This window comes from Pseudozyma flocculosa (assembly GCF_000417875.1).
Source record: "Pseudozyma flocculosa PF-1 unplaced genomic scaffold scaffold00014, whole genome shotgun sequence".
Lineage (NCBI taxonomy): Eukaryota > Fungi > Basidiomycota > Ustilaginomycetes > Ustilaginales > Ustilaginaceae > Pseudozyma > Pseudozyma flocculosa.
The window spans coordinates 399,517-412,920 of NW_006920882.1; the positions used below are offsets into that span (position 1 = coordinate 399,517).

Consider the following 13,404-nt stretch of genomic DNA (forward strand, 5'->3'; position numbering starts at 1 on the left):
GGAGGCGGTGCTCGGTGGCGGCGCGCGCGGCGGCCTGGGTGGTGCCGAGCCGCAGGGCGCACCGCTGGGCTGCGTCGTCGAGGAGGACGAGAAGCCCACCTCGCCCACGTCGCCCGTGACCCCCAGGCCCAGCGGCCACTTTGGCCGGTTCAGCAGCTCGTTCAAGCGGTGATTCCGCGCCGTGACGAGCCGACGTCGGTGGGCGTGGACCGCTCGCTCGACGTTGTTTTTATAGACGATGGATCGATCCCCGTCCCTCCCTCCCTCTCCCTCTCTCTCTATTTCGTATCGGTTTGCTCAGTCAGTCAGTCGGTCCAGTCCAGCCAAGTCAAGTCAGGCTTGCCCTTGTTTCTCATTGCCCCATCTGCTTGCTGGCCCATTCCAGCGTCTCCTGGTATTTCCCTCGCGCCAGCTTCGTCGGGCCATCGTGCCCGGTCGGTCGAGCAAGGCCAGCCGGGCCCTCTATCGTCGAGGCCAGGGGGGAAGTTGGGGCCCAGAAATCGAATTTGTATTGGCCCCCCACTAGCCCCGCGGTTGGATCGGCATTTCAAAACGGGGCAATACAACATTCAAATCGACTACAATCCGGATCTTGTATTCAAAAGTGGTCACGTGCAGAGACCCCCTCGCCGACTCTGGATTTTCGAAATTGGCCCGTTTTTGGCAGGGAAAAATTCTAGGTCGCGAGTTTTTGGGCACCCCCGGCACGTGACTGGACGAAGGAACGGTTCTTTCGGCGTTCGTCACGTGCAGCGCCCGGGATTAGGATTTGAACTGCCAATTCAAGCTTGTATTCGACGGCTGGTTATATATTTCGAAATGGGCCTTTCGGATTTGTATTGCCGCTGGATGCATTTCAAATGCCTGCCTGCCTGCCCGCGCCCACACCCACACCCGCGCCTGCCTGCCCGGCTGGCCGCCCACCTTGGAGCGCTCGCTGCCTGCCTGCCGCACGCACGCCCCCCTTCCCCGGGGCTGCTCTGGCCAAACACTGCTGGGCTTCCGACTCGACTAGGTACTCTGCCAGGCCGGGATGGGCTACTTCCTGTCGCGCTCGGCGGCGGCGTTCCGCCAGGCCATGTAGCTCGCCCGCCTGCTGCCGGCGTTTTCGCTCTTGGAGCGGCTGCTGCGCCGCGTCTCGAGCTGGTCCCTCCACCCGCCCTGGAGGTCGGCGTTGCGCTTGCGCAGCCCGCCCTGGATGTAGAAGCGGAACTTGAGCAGCTGCGACTTGAGGTGGTTCTCCCGGTGGCCCTTTACGCGCAGCCAGGACAGCAGCTCGTCGATCTGTGCGTGGGACGAGGTGATAGAGGGGGCGGGGGGAAAGAGCGAGGGAGACGGAGATGCGGGTCAGAAGACACGTCGAGGGCCAGACACGCCAGGGCAGGGCACAGCACAGCACAGGAAGGCCTGAGCCACCGCTGGCTCGTTCGCCCACCTGTTTGGCCCCCTCCTCGTCGCCCCTGCGATACGCACCTGCTCGGTCTCGGTGTAGACGCCCCACTCGTCGACGGCCAGGTCGCCCTCGGGGCCAATCTCTTCGGCCTTTCTCGCGTCGAGGTGCTCCTTTTTGCGCTCGCCCAGCGCCAGCCCCCATTCTTCGCGGCTCGGGCCCTGGACAAAGATCCTGCCCGTCTGGTACAGGACGCTGCCGCCGCCGCCGACGAGCGAGGTGCTGCCGACGCCGTCAAACCACCAGTAGCGGGCGTAGAAGCGGTCGCGGCCGAGCGGGATCATGCGCGGCGCCAGCAGCACCTTGCGGAACTCGCGCTCGATGGCCTCCTCGCGCTTCCACAGCTTGGCCTCCTCGTCGTCGAGCCGCTTGCGCGCCGCATTGATCTGCTTGTTCTCGGCCAGCTTGGCCCGGTGCGCCTCGCGCTCCTTGGCCAGCGACGCCGCCCGCGCAGCCTCCTCGGCCTCGCGCAGCATCGCCCTTTCCCGCAGCTTCTCCTGCCGAGACGACGAGCCGTACGGCCGCCGGAAGCGGTCCGAGCCCGAGTCCGAGGCGTCGGCCGTCGAGAGGCGACTCCCCCTCCTGCCGCCGCCGCCGCCGCCGTCGTCATCGTCGCCGTCCGACGACTCTAGCTCGTCCTTTTCCGAGTCGCCGTCGTCGTCGTCGTCGCCTTCGTCGCCCTCTTCGTCGACCGGCATGGCCGTCGAGCCGTCCTCGGCCTCGCCGGCGTGGTCCTCTTCCTTCTTGGCGTCGTCCTTCTTCTGGCCGCCTTCAAAGGCCTCCCTCTCCTCGGCGCTGCAGTAAGAATGCAAGGGCAGCGACGCTGGTCAGCAGATCGATCGTCTGGGCCGCCGCCTGCCCGCCTGTCCGCCTGCCCGCGGGCCTGCTGCGGACACCGCGACGAGCACTCACAGCTTCTTCCTCTCCCTGCCCAGTTCGATCTTCTCCTTGCGCAGCTCCGTCACCTGCGCCTCGCACTCCTCAAAGTAAGCCTTGACCGGCTTGGTCATGACGGTGAGCTCGCAGAGCAGGTTGATGATGCGGATCTTGTCCTCGAGCGGCAGCACCGGGTACCGCTCCACGACGCTCGTGTATGTGTCGGCGATCCACTGACCGTCGATGTGGCCCTCCGGATGCTGGATGCCGGTGAGGTGCGAGAGGATTCCGACCAGGCGTGGGCACGTCTCGGGGCTCGACCTCCGCGCCAGGAGCGCCGCCAGCTGCGCCTCCCAGCCGGCACGCCCGTCCTCGACGCGGAGCAGCCTCTTTTCCGACCCTCTGCCGAGCTCCCTGGCGGCTCGTAGGATCTCGGCGACGGTCGAGTCCCGCGCCGTGCCGTTGCCGTTGGCCGCGCGGTCCCCCTCGCCGTCAGCGTCGCCATCGATCTCGTCAAAGGCGGATCCGGCGCGCGAAGGACCAGCGACGCTATCGCCGTTCTCGCTGGGCGCGACCGACCCGTTGGCCTCTCGGGCGCCGGCCCGGCTGGCGATGGCGGCGGGCGCCATGTCCTTGGAGTGGCTGCCGTCGCGGACGATGGTGTTGATCAGCACCGCGTGGATCTCGGCGATGAGGGCGCACGGCGGCTCGTGGGTGGAGTGCCGCAGCGCATGCTCGTAGTCGTCGAGCGTAAAGACCGAGAGCGAGAGCGGCTTGCCGAGCGCCACGAGAAAGTAGTACGACACCATAAACTCCTCGAACACGGCGACGGGCACGGGCAGGGCGGCAGGCCCGCGGCTGGGTATCGGACGCTGCCGGCGCCGTGGCAGCTCGCCCTCGACCTGGAACTTGAGCTCCCGCGGCGTGATGGGGTCGAGGTCGAGGTCCTCGATAGGGTACTTGACCTGCTTTTTGCGCTCCCGCTCGGCCTTGAGGCGCTCCTCTTCCTTGGCCTTTTCCTCGTCGGCGAGCCGCTTCTTTTCGGCCGCGGCGCTCTTCTTGGCCTCGGTCGCCTCGGCCTTTTTCGACGCGGCCGACGTCTTGGCCTTCTTTTTGGCGCTCGACTCTTCGGCCTCGGCCAGCAGCTTCTTGCGCTTAAGCAGCTTGGCGTCGCGGATCGACTCGTTCTGCTGCACCAGCTCGTCGGACGGCCGCGTGGGGATGTCGTACTTTTCCGCCAGCCACGTCTTGACGGTCCAGGGTGCGCCGACGCTGGCATCGCGGACGACGCAGTCGCGGATGTACTTGCGCAGGATCGTCTTGGAGAACGTCAGCCGGTCGCGGCTGAGCCGGTCGGCCGACGCCTCCATCAGGCTGCCGGTAAAGCTGCCCTCGTCGTCGACCAGCTGGATGCGGTAGATGTACTGCGTCGGATCGTCGAGCGCGTTGGCCTGGGCAGGCCCGAGGGTGAGGTCGACTCCAAGGCGATGGATGACGTCGGCCGTCGACATCGTCGCCTTGTTGGCCGCTGACGCGGCGCCCGCCTCTTCGCCGTCGAGCGCCGAGTCGGACGCCAAAGCAGCCGCTTCCGCGTCCTCATGCTTGACGCCGTTGCTCGGTCCCGCCTTTGCCGGCGACCCGGAGCCGGAGTGCGCATCCTGGTGTGTCTTGAGCACCGACTTGGGCGGGAACACCTCCTTGATCCTGGCGTAGTAGCGGTCGCCCTGCAGCTCGACAAAGACAGCTTCGTTGGCAAAGAAGCGGTCCTTGAAGCGGTCAAAGACGAGGTCGACGAGGTTGTCGAGGCGTCCAGTCACCTCTGCGGTGCGGCACGGTGCGGCACGGAGGACGAAGACGGCGATAGATCTCAGCCAAACGGCGCTCTGACGGCTGGCGATACGCATCGACGGCGCGCGTGTGTCGGGGCGCAAGGTTCACTCACTGAACTGGACGGAGCGAAGGACGGGCCCCTTGAGCGGCTCGGGGAACTTTTTGTGCAGCGTAATCGACTCTTGCTTTTCGCTCTCGGCGGCCTCGAAAAAGGTGAGGTTGACCCTGCCGGTGAGCTCGCATTGGAAGAAGCGCTGGTTGTAGAAGGTCAGGCGCTTGACGTACGCGCTGGCAGCAGCAGAGGGACGGGGGCGGGGGCGGGGACGGCGGGGAGATCAGAGGCCGGCAGCGCAGGGGTTCAGTTTTCGCGCGGCCGGGATGGACTGACGGGCCGGGCGTGCCGACGCCGGGCGACCACTCACTCGTAGTCGGAAAAGATTTCGCCAGTGGCATCGAGGTAGAAGACCTCGGGGTCGTCGCTGCCCTTGGCTTTTGGCGGCGGCGCCATCTCTACGATCTTTCTCTTGACGAGCGGCATGACGGCGGTGTGGCTGCGAGGGTGCTTGCGGCGAGCGTGTAGGAGGGGGTTGCTGGGCCACGCGAGCGAGGTCGCGTTGGCGGCAAGCCTGAGTCCTGCTTGACCAGTGAGCTCTTGACGAGGGAAGAGGTGGTACGGCGGTGCAAGACGCGAGCCCGCACCGAGCGGCGCGCAGCAGTCTGGGCGACGTCGAACGAGGGGGGTGCAAAGCAGTTTTCGGCGGCGGAGCCGGAGATGACGCGTGGACAGAAGTGGGCGCGATGGGTATGTGCGGCGGTGTGTGCACGGCGACGAGGGTAGGCCTGAAAGCAGCTGCTGATTGGCGCGTCTGGGCGGGAAGGAGGGACGCCGCAGAAGAGGAGGCAGGAGCGAGGACCGGTGTGGTCCGAGTCGCACAGGAGCGGTGCGTCAAAGCTTCTGATGCCAGTCAGGAGGATGCCCGCGCGGTCGATCTGGATGGCGGGGTGTGGTGGGAATGATTGGGCAGGCGCGATAGGAGAGCGACAGAGGGCGCGGTCCTTGATGCGATGCGAGGCGGGTGCAGGCGTCGGGGGGTGATGTCGGCGATCGCGACAGGTTGACGGTGTCGGAGGGCTGCTGGTGTTGTGGGCAGCGAAGGATCGGGGGGACGGATGAATATTCCGATAATGGTGGTGGTGGTGGTGGTGGTGGTCGTGGAGGAGGAGCAAGAGGGGAGAGGATGATGACGAACGAAGCAGAGAGGGCCGACCTGGCTGGCTGGCTGGCTGGCTCGGGTCGTGGTGGGGTCCAAGGCAAGGCCAAGCCAGGCGAAAGGGGGGGACCAAGAGAGGCGGAGAGGGGGACCAGGAGCGAGCGGCGCACCGCGGGACACACCTCGCGAGAAGAGAAGAGGAGCCCAAGCAGCTGGCTGCACCAGCCAAGCAGGCGAGGCCACCGCCGGGCAGCAGCCCGCCAGCCAAAGCGGCCAGGCCACGCCAGGCCCAGGACAGGCAGCCGCAACCCGCCCGGCCTGCTCCACTTTTTCTGTCGCCCCCCGGCCCTCGACCCCCCCGGCCCAACTCGGCCTGCCTGCCCACCCGTCGCTCGGGATGGTGAGTGGGGCTCGTTCTGCTGTGCGCCACCTTGCTCGTAGGCCAGCGGCCAAGACGCTTTAGCAACCCTCGCGACGAGGCAAGCTGCGGAGCCTGGCAGGCCGCACCGAGGGCCGCCCCCAGCTGCGCCCCCGCTCGGATCTCGGGAGTAGCTCGCCGTGGCACCACCCTCGCCACTTCTTCCTGGCTCCTCCCTCGTCTCGCCTGCCATGCTTCACCTGCTGCTTCGTCGACGCTGCGGTGGACAGGCAGCTGGCTGGTCGACGAGGCCCTGCCGATGACTGAGCCTGCCTGCCGTTGGTTTGCGAGGGGCCGGCGTGGTGCGCTCTCGTCTAGCCGCCGCGTGTGGGCAAACCAACTCGACGCGTCTCGCAGCGGCTGCGAGGCAGGCGGGCCGAGCAAGGCAGGCCAGGCCTCAGACTGGCAAGCTAAGGCAGGCGCCTACTGCTGGCGTGCCTGCAGATGCTTTGATTTTTTTTAGACTTTTGCCGGGGGCCTGGCCAGGCCTTCCTGTCCCGCGACGCGTTGAGCGAGCCCTCGGTCGGCCTGGCTGCCAGCAGGCCTGCTGCAGCCTCGTCCTTGGTACTCCCAGCTGCCTCTTCGTCCTTTGGGTCCCTGCTCGCGCCTTGGAATGGCGCCCGTCTCGCGCCATCGCACAATGCTGCAAGCGCGAGGACCGACGAGGGCCTGGCAGTGATCCGCAGCGTCCTCTCAGCGACTGCATGCCAAGTGCACGACAGCCAACGGAGGCAGAGGCGAGGCGCCCTGCGTTGCGCATGGCGACGCGCTCAATCGCCCACCCGAGAGGGCGCTTGCGTGGTCCGTCCTACATCTTGTTCCCCATGCCCCGAGGCCCTGGATCGCCTGCTGGCGTCTGCGAGCCTCCGTTCAAGGACAATAATGAGAACGACACCTCTTGTTGCAGATCGTCGTGCCTGCCCCGTTGACCGGACAGGCACGCAGGCGTTGCTCTGCTGCAGGCTCGAGGCCCCGGCGCCGTGCCGAATCAGGAATCTTGCTTGCTCCTGTGGTCGGCCATCCGAGCACGGCCATAGTCACGGCTGGCCCCGAATAGGGCGGCTGTAACCCATGGGACCGGGGGAATAGCCGCCAGAGGGTGTGCCGCGTTGAGCTCGAGTCTGGCCGTGCCTGGCCCAGAGCGCGGTGGCGGCGGTAGCCGTGGCGGCTACGCCGAGCAAGCCGTGTGCGCGCGGATGTAGCGGGCTCGGTGTGACCCGTCGCAACCCCAACAGCTCGAAATCAGGAAATCACCTCGACGCAAGTGGGCGGAGCCAGGGGGCAAGCAGCTACATTGCCCCCACCTCATCTCGGACGTCTCGGTGGTGCAAGCCGCTTGCCCGCTTGCCCGCCTGCCCACTCCGGCGCCCAGGCGCCAAGTAGGTATAAGAGGCAGAGCCTGTCCTCCCTCAACGCAACACAACACCCCCTTCAACCTGCCACCGTATCGCCTTCTACAGCATCCCCGATAGTCTTCCAAGCACTCTCTCATCCAGCCACGGCCTTCTTCACCTACGAGTGTCCATCGGACAGCGCCACCCACATTTGGTCGCCTTCCGAGGCCATCGTCACCGCCATGGACGTCCCAGCCTACGACCAAGGCCAAGGTGAGCTCCTCGTCGAGTGCGCGAGTACCTGTCGCGTCATGTTGCGACCCGCTTGCTGACCTGGAACCGTGACCTACCCCTTCTCCAACGATTTGCCTCCCGGCAGGCCTCTCTCGCACCCTGACTCGCACCGACATGCCGTCCAGGGTCGCCAACGATGAGGGTGCCGCGACCTCCGCCGAGACCGCGACCAAGGCTGCTCAGCACGGTCGCGGACATTCGCACGGCTCGGCTTTTTCCTTGGACTCGGCCGTCGATCCTCAGCTCGGGCTCGGCCCGATCCGCCCTCGCATCCCGGCCAAGCAGCCCAGCAACACCGCAGAACGAGCCGCTCGCGGCGATGACCAGACCGTATCCGCAGGCAATGCGCTGGGCCTTGAGACGACCGATGCCATGCCTGCTGGGTCAAAGGAGGGCGTCGCGGAAGCAAAGGCGGCGTCGGAAGCGCCCGAGCAGGCCGTCGATTCGTCTGCCGCGTCGCAGATGCCCTCGACGGACAGGGCCAACGGTGCTTCGGACTGCCGAGAGCATGACGGTCCTCTGGCAAAGGGCAGGATGCCCCTGCGATCCCGCAAGCCAAGCATGCTGCGCAACGTCAAGAAGCGCATCTCGGCCATCTTCTCGACTTCCGGCGGCGGCAGTGCCGACTACGCCGATGCCGCTGCCGCTGCCGCTCACGCTCTCCCGACAACCGACTCTGACGAGCTTGGAGCTTCCTCGCCTGCCAGGACGGTCATCACCCTGCCTCCCGAGCCCGTCGCTGCCGAAAGTACCGCTGCGTCAGGTGACGCGAACACGCCTGGCCCCGACGCCAAGGAGAGCCAGCGGCAGGCGCAGGAGGAGCGTGGTGCGAACAAGCTCTCCAAGAGGCTGAGCGCCGCCATCCTTTCCGGCCTCAAGCGTCCGAGCGGCAAGTCCAACCCCGACATCAGCGTTGATGCCACCGCCGCTGTGCCCGGAGGCGACCAGCCAGCCGAGGTGAGTGGCGGCCACGCAGCGCCCGGCCCCGTCGTCTTCGCCCGGGGCAGCCTGATGGACAAGCTCGCGCAAAAGGAATCGACTGCAGCGTCACAGCCTTCTGCCGAGGCTGCTGGCGTGCCGTCTGAGGTCGACAAGCTGGCAGAGGGCGCCCCAGTCAAGGATGTATCGCGCGAGACGCTGCCCATCACGCCTCCTATGTCGCCGTGGAGGGCGGCCGTGGACCTCTTCAAGACGAAGCGGGGCCAGTCGGAGCCTAGCTTCGAGCACGTCAACCGCGGAGTCCTCAGCAGCAGCGCGGGATCGGCGCAGTCGTCGGGCGCGACGAGCCAGACGGACGGAGAGGCCGCGGGCGCCGCTACCGCTGCATTGCCGGACAACCCGGACGCCACCACGCCGGTGAAGCGTGCCAGGACGCTGCTGCGCAAGCTGAGCCGGGCCGGAATGGCGAGAAAGGCCAAGTCGAGGGCCCAGGCGGACCTGTCCAAGGAGCCGCTCCCCGACGTGCCGACCGTCGCCAAGACGGATAGCGAGACGAAGACGGATGCGCCGGAGGAGGCTGTCGCGGCACCGTTGGCGGCGCAGACGGAGGCGCGGGCAGAGGGAGAGAAAAGCGAGGCTGAGGCAGAGGTAGCCGACGACGAGGGGGACAAGGACGAGGTGCTGAAGGACGACGGCGGGAAGGGCGAGATGGCCAAGAATGAAGAGGCAAGGGGCGAGGCGGCGAAGGAGGACGGAGCGAACGAGGACCAGGACGGCGACGCCATCGAGCTGGCCTCTGACGACGAGTCCATCGCCACCACCGCGCGCGCCGCCGAAGCGGACAAGAAGGGCAAGCAGAAGGCCGTCGAGGGTGGGCAGTGAAAGGAGCGATGGAGGTGATCCGGAAAGCAGGTGGTGGTGGCTGGGGCGATCGGCAGCAAGACGGCCCTCTCAGCTCCCTTGATCTTGGCTCCACAACGACGGCTTCGACGGATCCGGCAATCCCTCCTGGCTGACCAGCTGTCACCTTGTCCGCCTATTCGCCTCTCGCGGACCCGCTCTTGCAGATGGCACGCACCTGCCATTCTAGTCTTCGTCCGTCATTGTCGTCGTCGTCATCGTCGTCGTCGTCGTCATCGTCGTCATCGTCGTCGTCGTCGTCATCGTCGTCGTCGTCATCGTCGTCGTCGTCGTCGTCAACGCCAACCGCTCGTCCGCCCCGGCCCGCGGGCGAGTCAAAGGGACACTTACGGCGCGGTGCCCCGCCACCACCGCCGCGCCACAGCTTGCGCGCCTCGCAGTCCAGAGAGAGAGGGCGCGCGCTTTCGGTTGCATCACGTCCGACTATCCCTGTACAGATCGACCTTGCTCCTCCTAAACTCTCTCCTCTGCTTTGTCGAATCCTGCCCGCCCATCCGCCCCCACCCACGCAGCGGAACGACGAGGACGGTGCCGTTATCCTGTGCGCCGAGCTCCTCTGCGAAACGGAGGACGCGGTGCGCCGCATCGTGCGGGTGCCTGGCGTCGCGGCACAGGTCCACCACCTCCTGGTCGGACATGACGCCGCCGATTCCGTCGCTAAACGCCACGACAAAGGCATAGTCGTCGCCGCGGACGAGCTGCGAGATAATCTCGGGCTCGCTCGTCACGCCGACCTTTTTAAACTTGCTGTCGCCAAAGCTGCGCGTGTTGGCCAACGCGCCCATCCAGCGCGCCTCGCCAAACGAGTCGGTAATCATGCCGGCGCCCATCTTGCGCAGCCGCTCCGACTCGGACCGGTCGTCTGGGTGGTGGTAGTTTGTCAGCGGTATCGCCGTACCGTCCGACACCGAGGCCAGCAGCATCCGCGTATCCCCAATGTGCGCCGTCGTGAGAAAGAGCGACGACGACGAGTAGAAGGGCTGCGTCGGCGTGTCGAGCGAGTGGAGCAGCACCACCGACGCCGTCGAGCCGCCCACGTCGAGCTGCGGGTCCGAGTGGATCAGCCGGTCAGTGTGTAGCCACGCCAGCGTCAGCCGCTCCGACAGCGTCAGTGTCGACTCCGCCAGCGTCTCTGGCGGCGGGATCCGCTGCGTCAGGCTCGTCAGCCCGGCGCGCGCCTCGGATGCGGCGCTGGGCGGCGACGACGCGGGGTGCGAGTTCGGCTGGCTGTCGAGCGATGACGGCGAGGCCGACGAATCTTGTGAGCTCCGTGCACCCTGTGCGCCCTCGATGGGCCCGGCCAGTGGCACCTCGCCCCTCGACTCCGCCGAGTGGATCAGCGCCGGCTGCTGCGATAGTTGCGGTGGGGCATTGTCCGCTTCCTCCTTTGACCGTGACCCGGCTGTCTGTCCGGCTGCCGAGGCCTCTACGGCCGAGACTGTGCCGCTGCCGCTGCCGACGGTCCCTTGCGTGGCCGACGGCGCTGGCCCCGCCTTGGCGCTGTTGACCAGGTCGGCAAACGTCTTTGGCTTGCTCCGTTCGGCCTCGCGCTCGCGCTCGCGCTCCTTTGCCCTCTGCCGCTCTGCCTCCTCGGCCTTTGTCCGTTCCGCAGCATCGACGGCGGGTCCCTTGGCATCCCCGGTCGGTCTTGTCGCCGCTGCGGCCCGAGCCATTGTTGCCCTCGGGTGGCCTGCGCCCGCCCTGACCGGTTTGAGCTCCTCCTTCCTCACCCACCTCTCGAGCAGCCCGCCGTTGAAGCGGCGAAAGTAGCCGCCGAGGGAGCGCGTGTACTGTACGGTGTCGGTGACCATATCCTCCTGGACGTCCTCGAAGATGGCGTGGAGCTCCTTGCAGAGGAACTGGGAGACGGGCTGTCCGCCGTGGCCGTCGAAGCAGGCGAACCAGGCGAGCTGGCCCGCCACCTCTTGCTCTGCGGGCGTGGAGGGAGACCATTTGGAGGCGACGTCGCGGAGCGTGGCGGACGAGGAAGCGAGGTACGAGGCTCTGAGCACGGCGGGCGGGAGGGAGACGCAGCTGACCGAGGTCGTGTCTTCCTGGTAGGCGCGGGTGCCGCGCGAGGTGGCGAGGCCATAGACGCCCGTGCGGCTGGGTTTGAGCGAGATGCGCCCGGATCCGCCGGTGGGGGAGAGGGTGCGTATGTAGTCGTGGTACTGGCGCAGGTGTACGCGGTGGGGCTGCCGAGGCGGAGTCGAGGATGAAGGCGCGGTGCGGGCAGGCCGCCGGCGTGCGACGGCTGACCGCAACGGCGAGCTGGCTGCCTGCGGCGGCAAGGAGGACAGCGCAGAGGTGGCGTAGCAGTGCCGGAGGGGCGACGAGGCGATTGAAGGCGATGGTAGCCGAGATGAGGAGGCGCAGATTGACGCGGCGCCACTGATGAGGGTCGTCGAGGATGATGGCGGTGCTGGGGCCGCCCTCTGCCGTGCCGCCGTGGCAGCGAGGGTGGCGGAGCGTGCACGCATGCCCGGCGGCCAAAGGGCGGGAGAGGTGCGAGGTTGGGCAGGGGCGTTGGTGACCGTGTCGGAGGCGTAGATGGTGGTGATGACGACAGTGGTGGTGGTGGTGGTGGTGGCAGTGGCAGTGACAGCCAGCAGGTAGGGCAGGCCAGGGCAAAAGCGGCCAGACCCGCCCGACGTCGTTGGTGGGGGCCCTCGCCGGCCTCTGCTCACCCCGGGGCGCTGCCCTCGGCTTGGTCCCCGCGGCCTGAGCCCCCTTTCGGCTATTGCGCCGCTCTGTGCGACTTTTAGCCGCGCTTCGAGCCGGCCCCGATGCCGGGCGTCGATCGGGTACGACTGGGAACGATGGCCAAGGGTCGGATCGGCCTCCCTCTTCTCCACTTGTGATTTCTTCGGCTTCTTGACGATCGCTTTTTGGGGTGGCAGCGGCGCTGACAAAAGCGCCTCCTCCCTCGCTCCACCGCCGTCATTCCTCGGCTTGGGCAAGCTCACTCTGCGTCTTCACCATCCTCTCACGGTCACCACCACCACCACCACCACCACCACCACCGCGGCTGACCTCCCAACCGACTTTGTCCTCACCTACACCACTCGCCGCCGCTCACTCGACCCGCAGTCCGCCCGCCACGCCATGACTCGACTCGCCTCATCGTCGGCCTCGTCGCAGGCTCTCGGCGCCCTCGTCCACCTCCGTCCCTCTGCAACCACAGCGGCACGGTTGGCGACCTCGGCGCGCAGCACGGACGCATCCCGCCCCGCGCCGCGCTCCAACCCGTCCAAGACGCCCGCGTCCCACACCGCACCGCTCCTCCACCGCTCCCAGCTCTCGCCCTCGGCGCCCCCCGCCCTCCCCAAGAAATCCTACTCGCCCTTTACCGTCTCGGTGGTAAAGGGCCTCGCAAAGCTCATGGGCTACAACTCGCTCTCCTCGACCGCCATCCGCGTCACCTCGGACCTCTACGACCGCTGCGCAGAGCGCGCACACGTCGAGCGCAACTTTTGGTACGGAGGTGAGTCCTGGCCCGGGTCGGTCCGCGTCTAGTCTTCCCCGCCCCTGCGCTGCTGACGTAGTCGTTCCCCTCCTCGTCTCTTCGCTCCTCGCATCTTCCTCGCCCCCCTCCTCCCCCATCCGCCAGACTGCGCGCTGCCGCAGACGTACCAGACGTGGTTCCAGATCACCAACCTGCATATCTACCTGCTGCTGGTGCGCTTCCGGGCGCTGCCGCGCGACGAGGCGCGCACCTACTCGCAGGAGCTCATCAACCACTTTTTCATCGACGCCGAGTCGCGGATGCGCGACCGCTTTGGCGTCCAGACGTCGCGCCTCGTCAAGGGCTACATGCGCGACATGCACCAGCAGCACCGCGGCAGCATCCTCTCGTTTGACGAGGGCCTCGTCGGCGGCGACGTGCGCATGGCCCAGGCCCTCTGGCGCAACATCTGGGGCGCCGGATGGGGCACCGTCGCCGGCGTCAAGCGGAAGCTCAAGGGCATCGACAAGCTCGCAGAGGGCGAAAAGGAGAGCGAGGCAGAGCGGGGCATGCCCGACCTCGCGCGCGACGTGACGCTCCAGGATCCTACCCTCGCCACCAAAATGGCCGCCAGCCCCTATGCCAAGGCCGCCGCCGCCCAGCGCGCAGCCGAGATGGCCGGCGCC

General features: G+C 67.2%; 6 protein-coding genes across 6 annotated transcripts in view; 3 read left to right on the forward strand and 3 right to left on the reverse strand.

Moving 5' to 3' along the window:
- PFL1_04393 (uncharacterized protein) overlaps nucleotides 1-172 on the forward strand; it is a gene marked incomplete at both ends in the record, with an annotated part of 3,144 nt that extends 2,972 nt beyond the window's left edge. Inside the window, one exon of the mRNA XM_007881919.1 lies at nucleotides 56-172. Coding sequence (XP_007880110.1) covers nucleotides 56-172 — 117 coding nt within the window. The remainder of the gene's footprint in view (nucleotides 1-55) is intronic.
- Nucleotides 173-1,038: 866 nt separating this feature from the next.
- On the reverse strand, nucleotides 1,039-4,694 carry PFL1_04394 (uncharacterized protein; the record flags this gene model as incomplete). The annotated part of the gene is made up of 5 exons (XM_007881920.1): nucleotides 1,039-1,284; nucleotides 1,474-2,245; nucleotides 2,363-4,145; nucleotides 4,269-4,444; nucleotides 4,579-4,694. 5 exons carry the CDS (start codon nucleotides 4,692-4,694, stop codon nucleotides 1,039-1,041), a joined length of 3,093 nt encoding a protein of 1,030 aa, XP_007880111.1.
- Nucleotides 4,695-7,527: 2,833 nt separating this feature from the next.
- Nucleotides 7,528-9,234, forward strand: PFL1_04395 (uncharacterized protein; the record flags this gene model as incomplete). Its single annotated transcript, XM_007881921.1, has 1 exon — nucleotides 7,528-9,234. One exon carries the CDS (start codon nucleotides 7,528-7,530, stop codon nucleotides 9,232-9,234), a length of 1,707 nt encoding a protein of 568 aa, XP_007880112.1.
- Nucleotides 9,235-9,686: 452 nt separating this feature from the next.
- On the reverse strand, nucleotides 9,687-11,753 carry PFL1_04396 (uncharacterized protein; the record flags this gene model as incomplete). Its single annotated transcript, XM_007881922.1, has 3 exons — nucleotides 9,687-11,468; nucleotides 11,533-11,708; nucleotides 11,750-11,753. 3 exons carry the CDS (start codon nucleotides 11,751-11,753, stop codon nucleotides 9,687-9,689), a joined length of 1,962 nt encoding a protein of 653 aa, XP_007880113.1.
- A 625-nt stretch (nucleotides 11,754-12,378) lies between these two features.
- On the forward strand, nucleotides 12,379-13,312 carry PFL1_04397 (uncharacterized protein; the record flags this gene model as incomplete). The annotated part of the gene is made up of 3 exons (XM_007881923.1): nucleotides 12,379-12,757; nucleotides 12,884-13,209; nucleotides 13,280-13,312. 3 exons carry the CDS (start codon nucleotides 12,379-12,381, stop codon nucleotides 13,310-13,312), a joined length of 738 nt encoding a protein of 245 aa, XP_007880114.1.
- A 12-nt stretch (nucleotides 13,313-13,324) lies between these two features.
- The window catches only part of PFL1_04398 (uncharacterized protein), a gene marked incomplete at both ends in the record, with an annotated part of 4,815 nt that continues 4,735 nt past the window's right edge, over nucleotides 13,325-13,404 (reverse strand). The window contains one exon of the mRNA XM_007881924.1: nucleotides 13,325-13,329. Within this exon, the coding sequence (XP_007880115.1) occupies nucleotides 13,325-13,329 (5 nt within the window). The remainder of the gene's footprint in view (nucleotides 13,330-13,404) is intronic.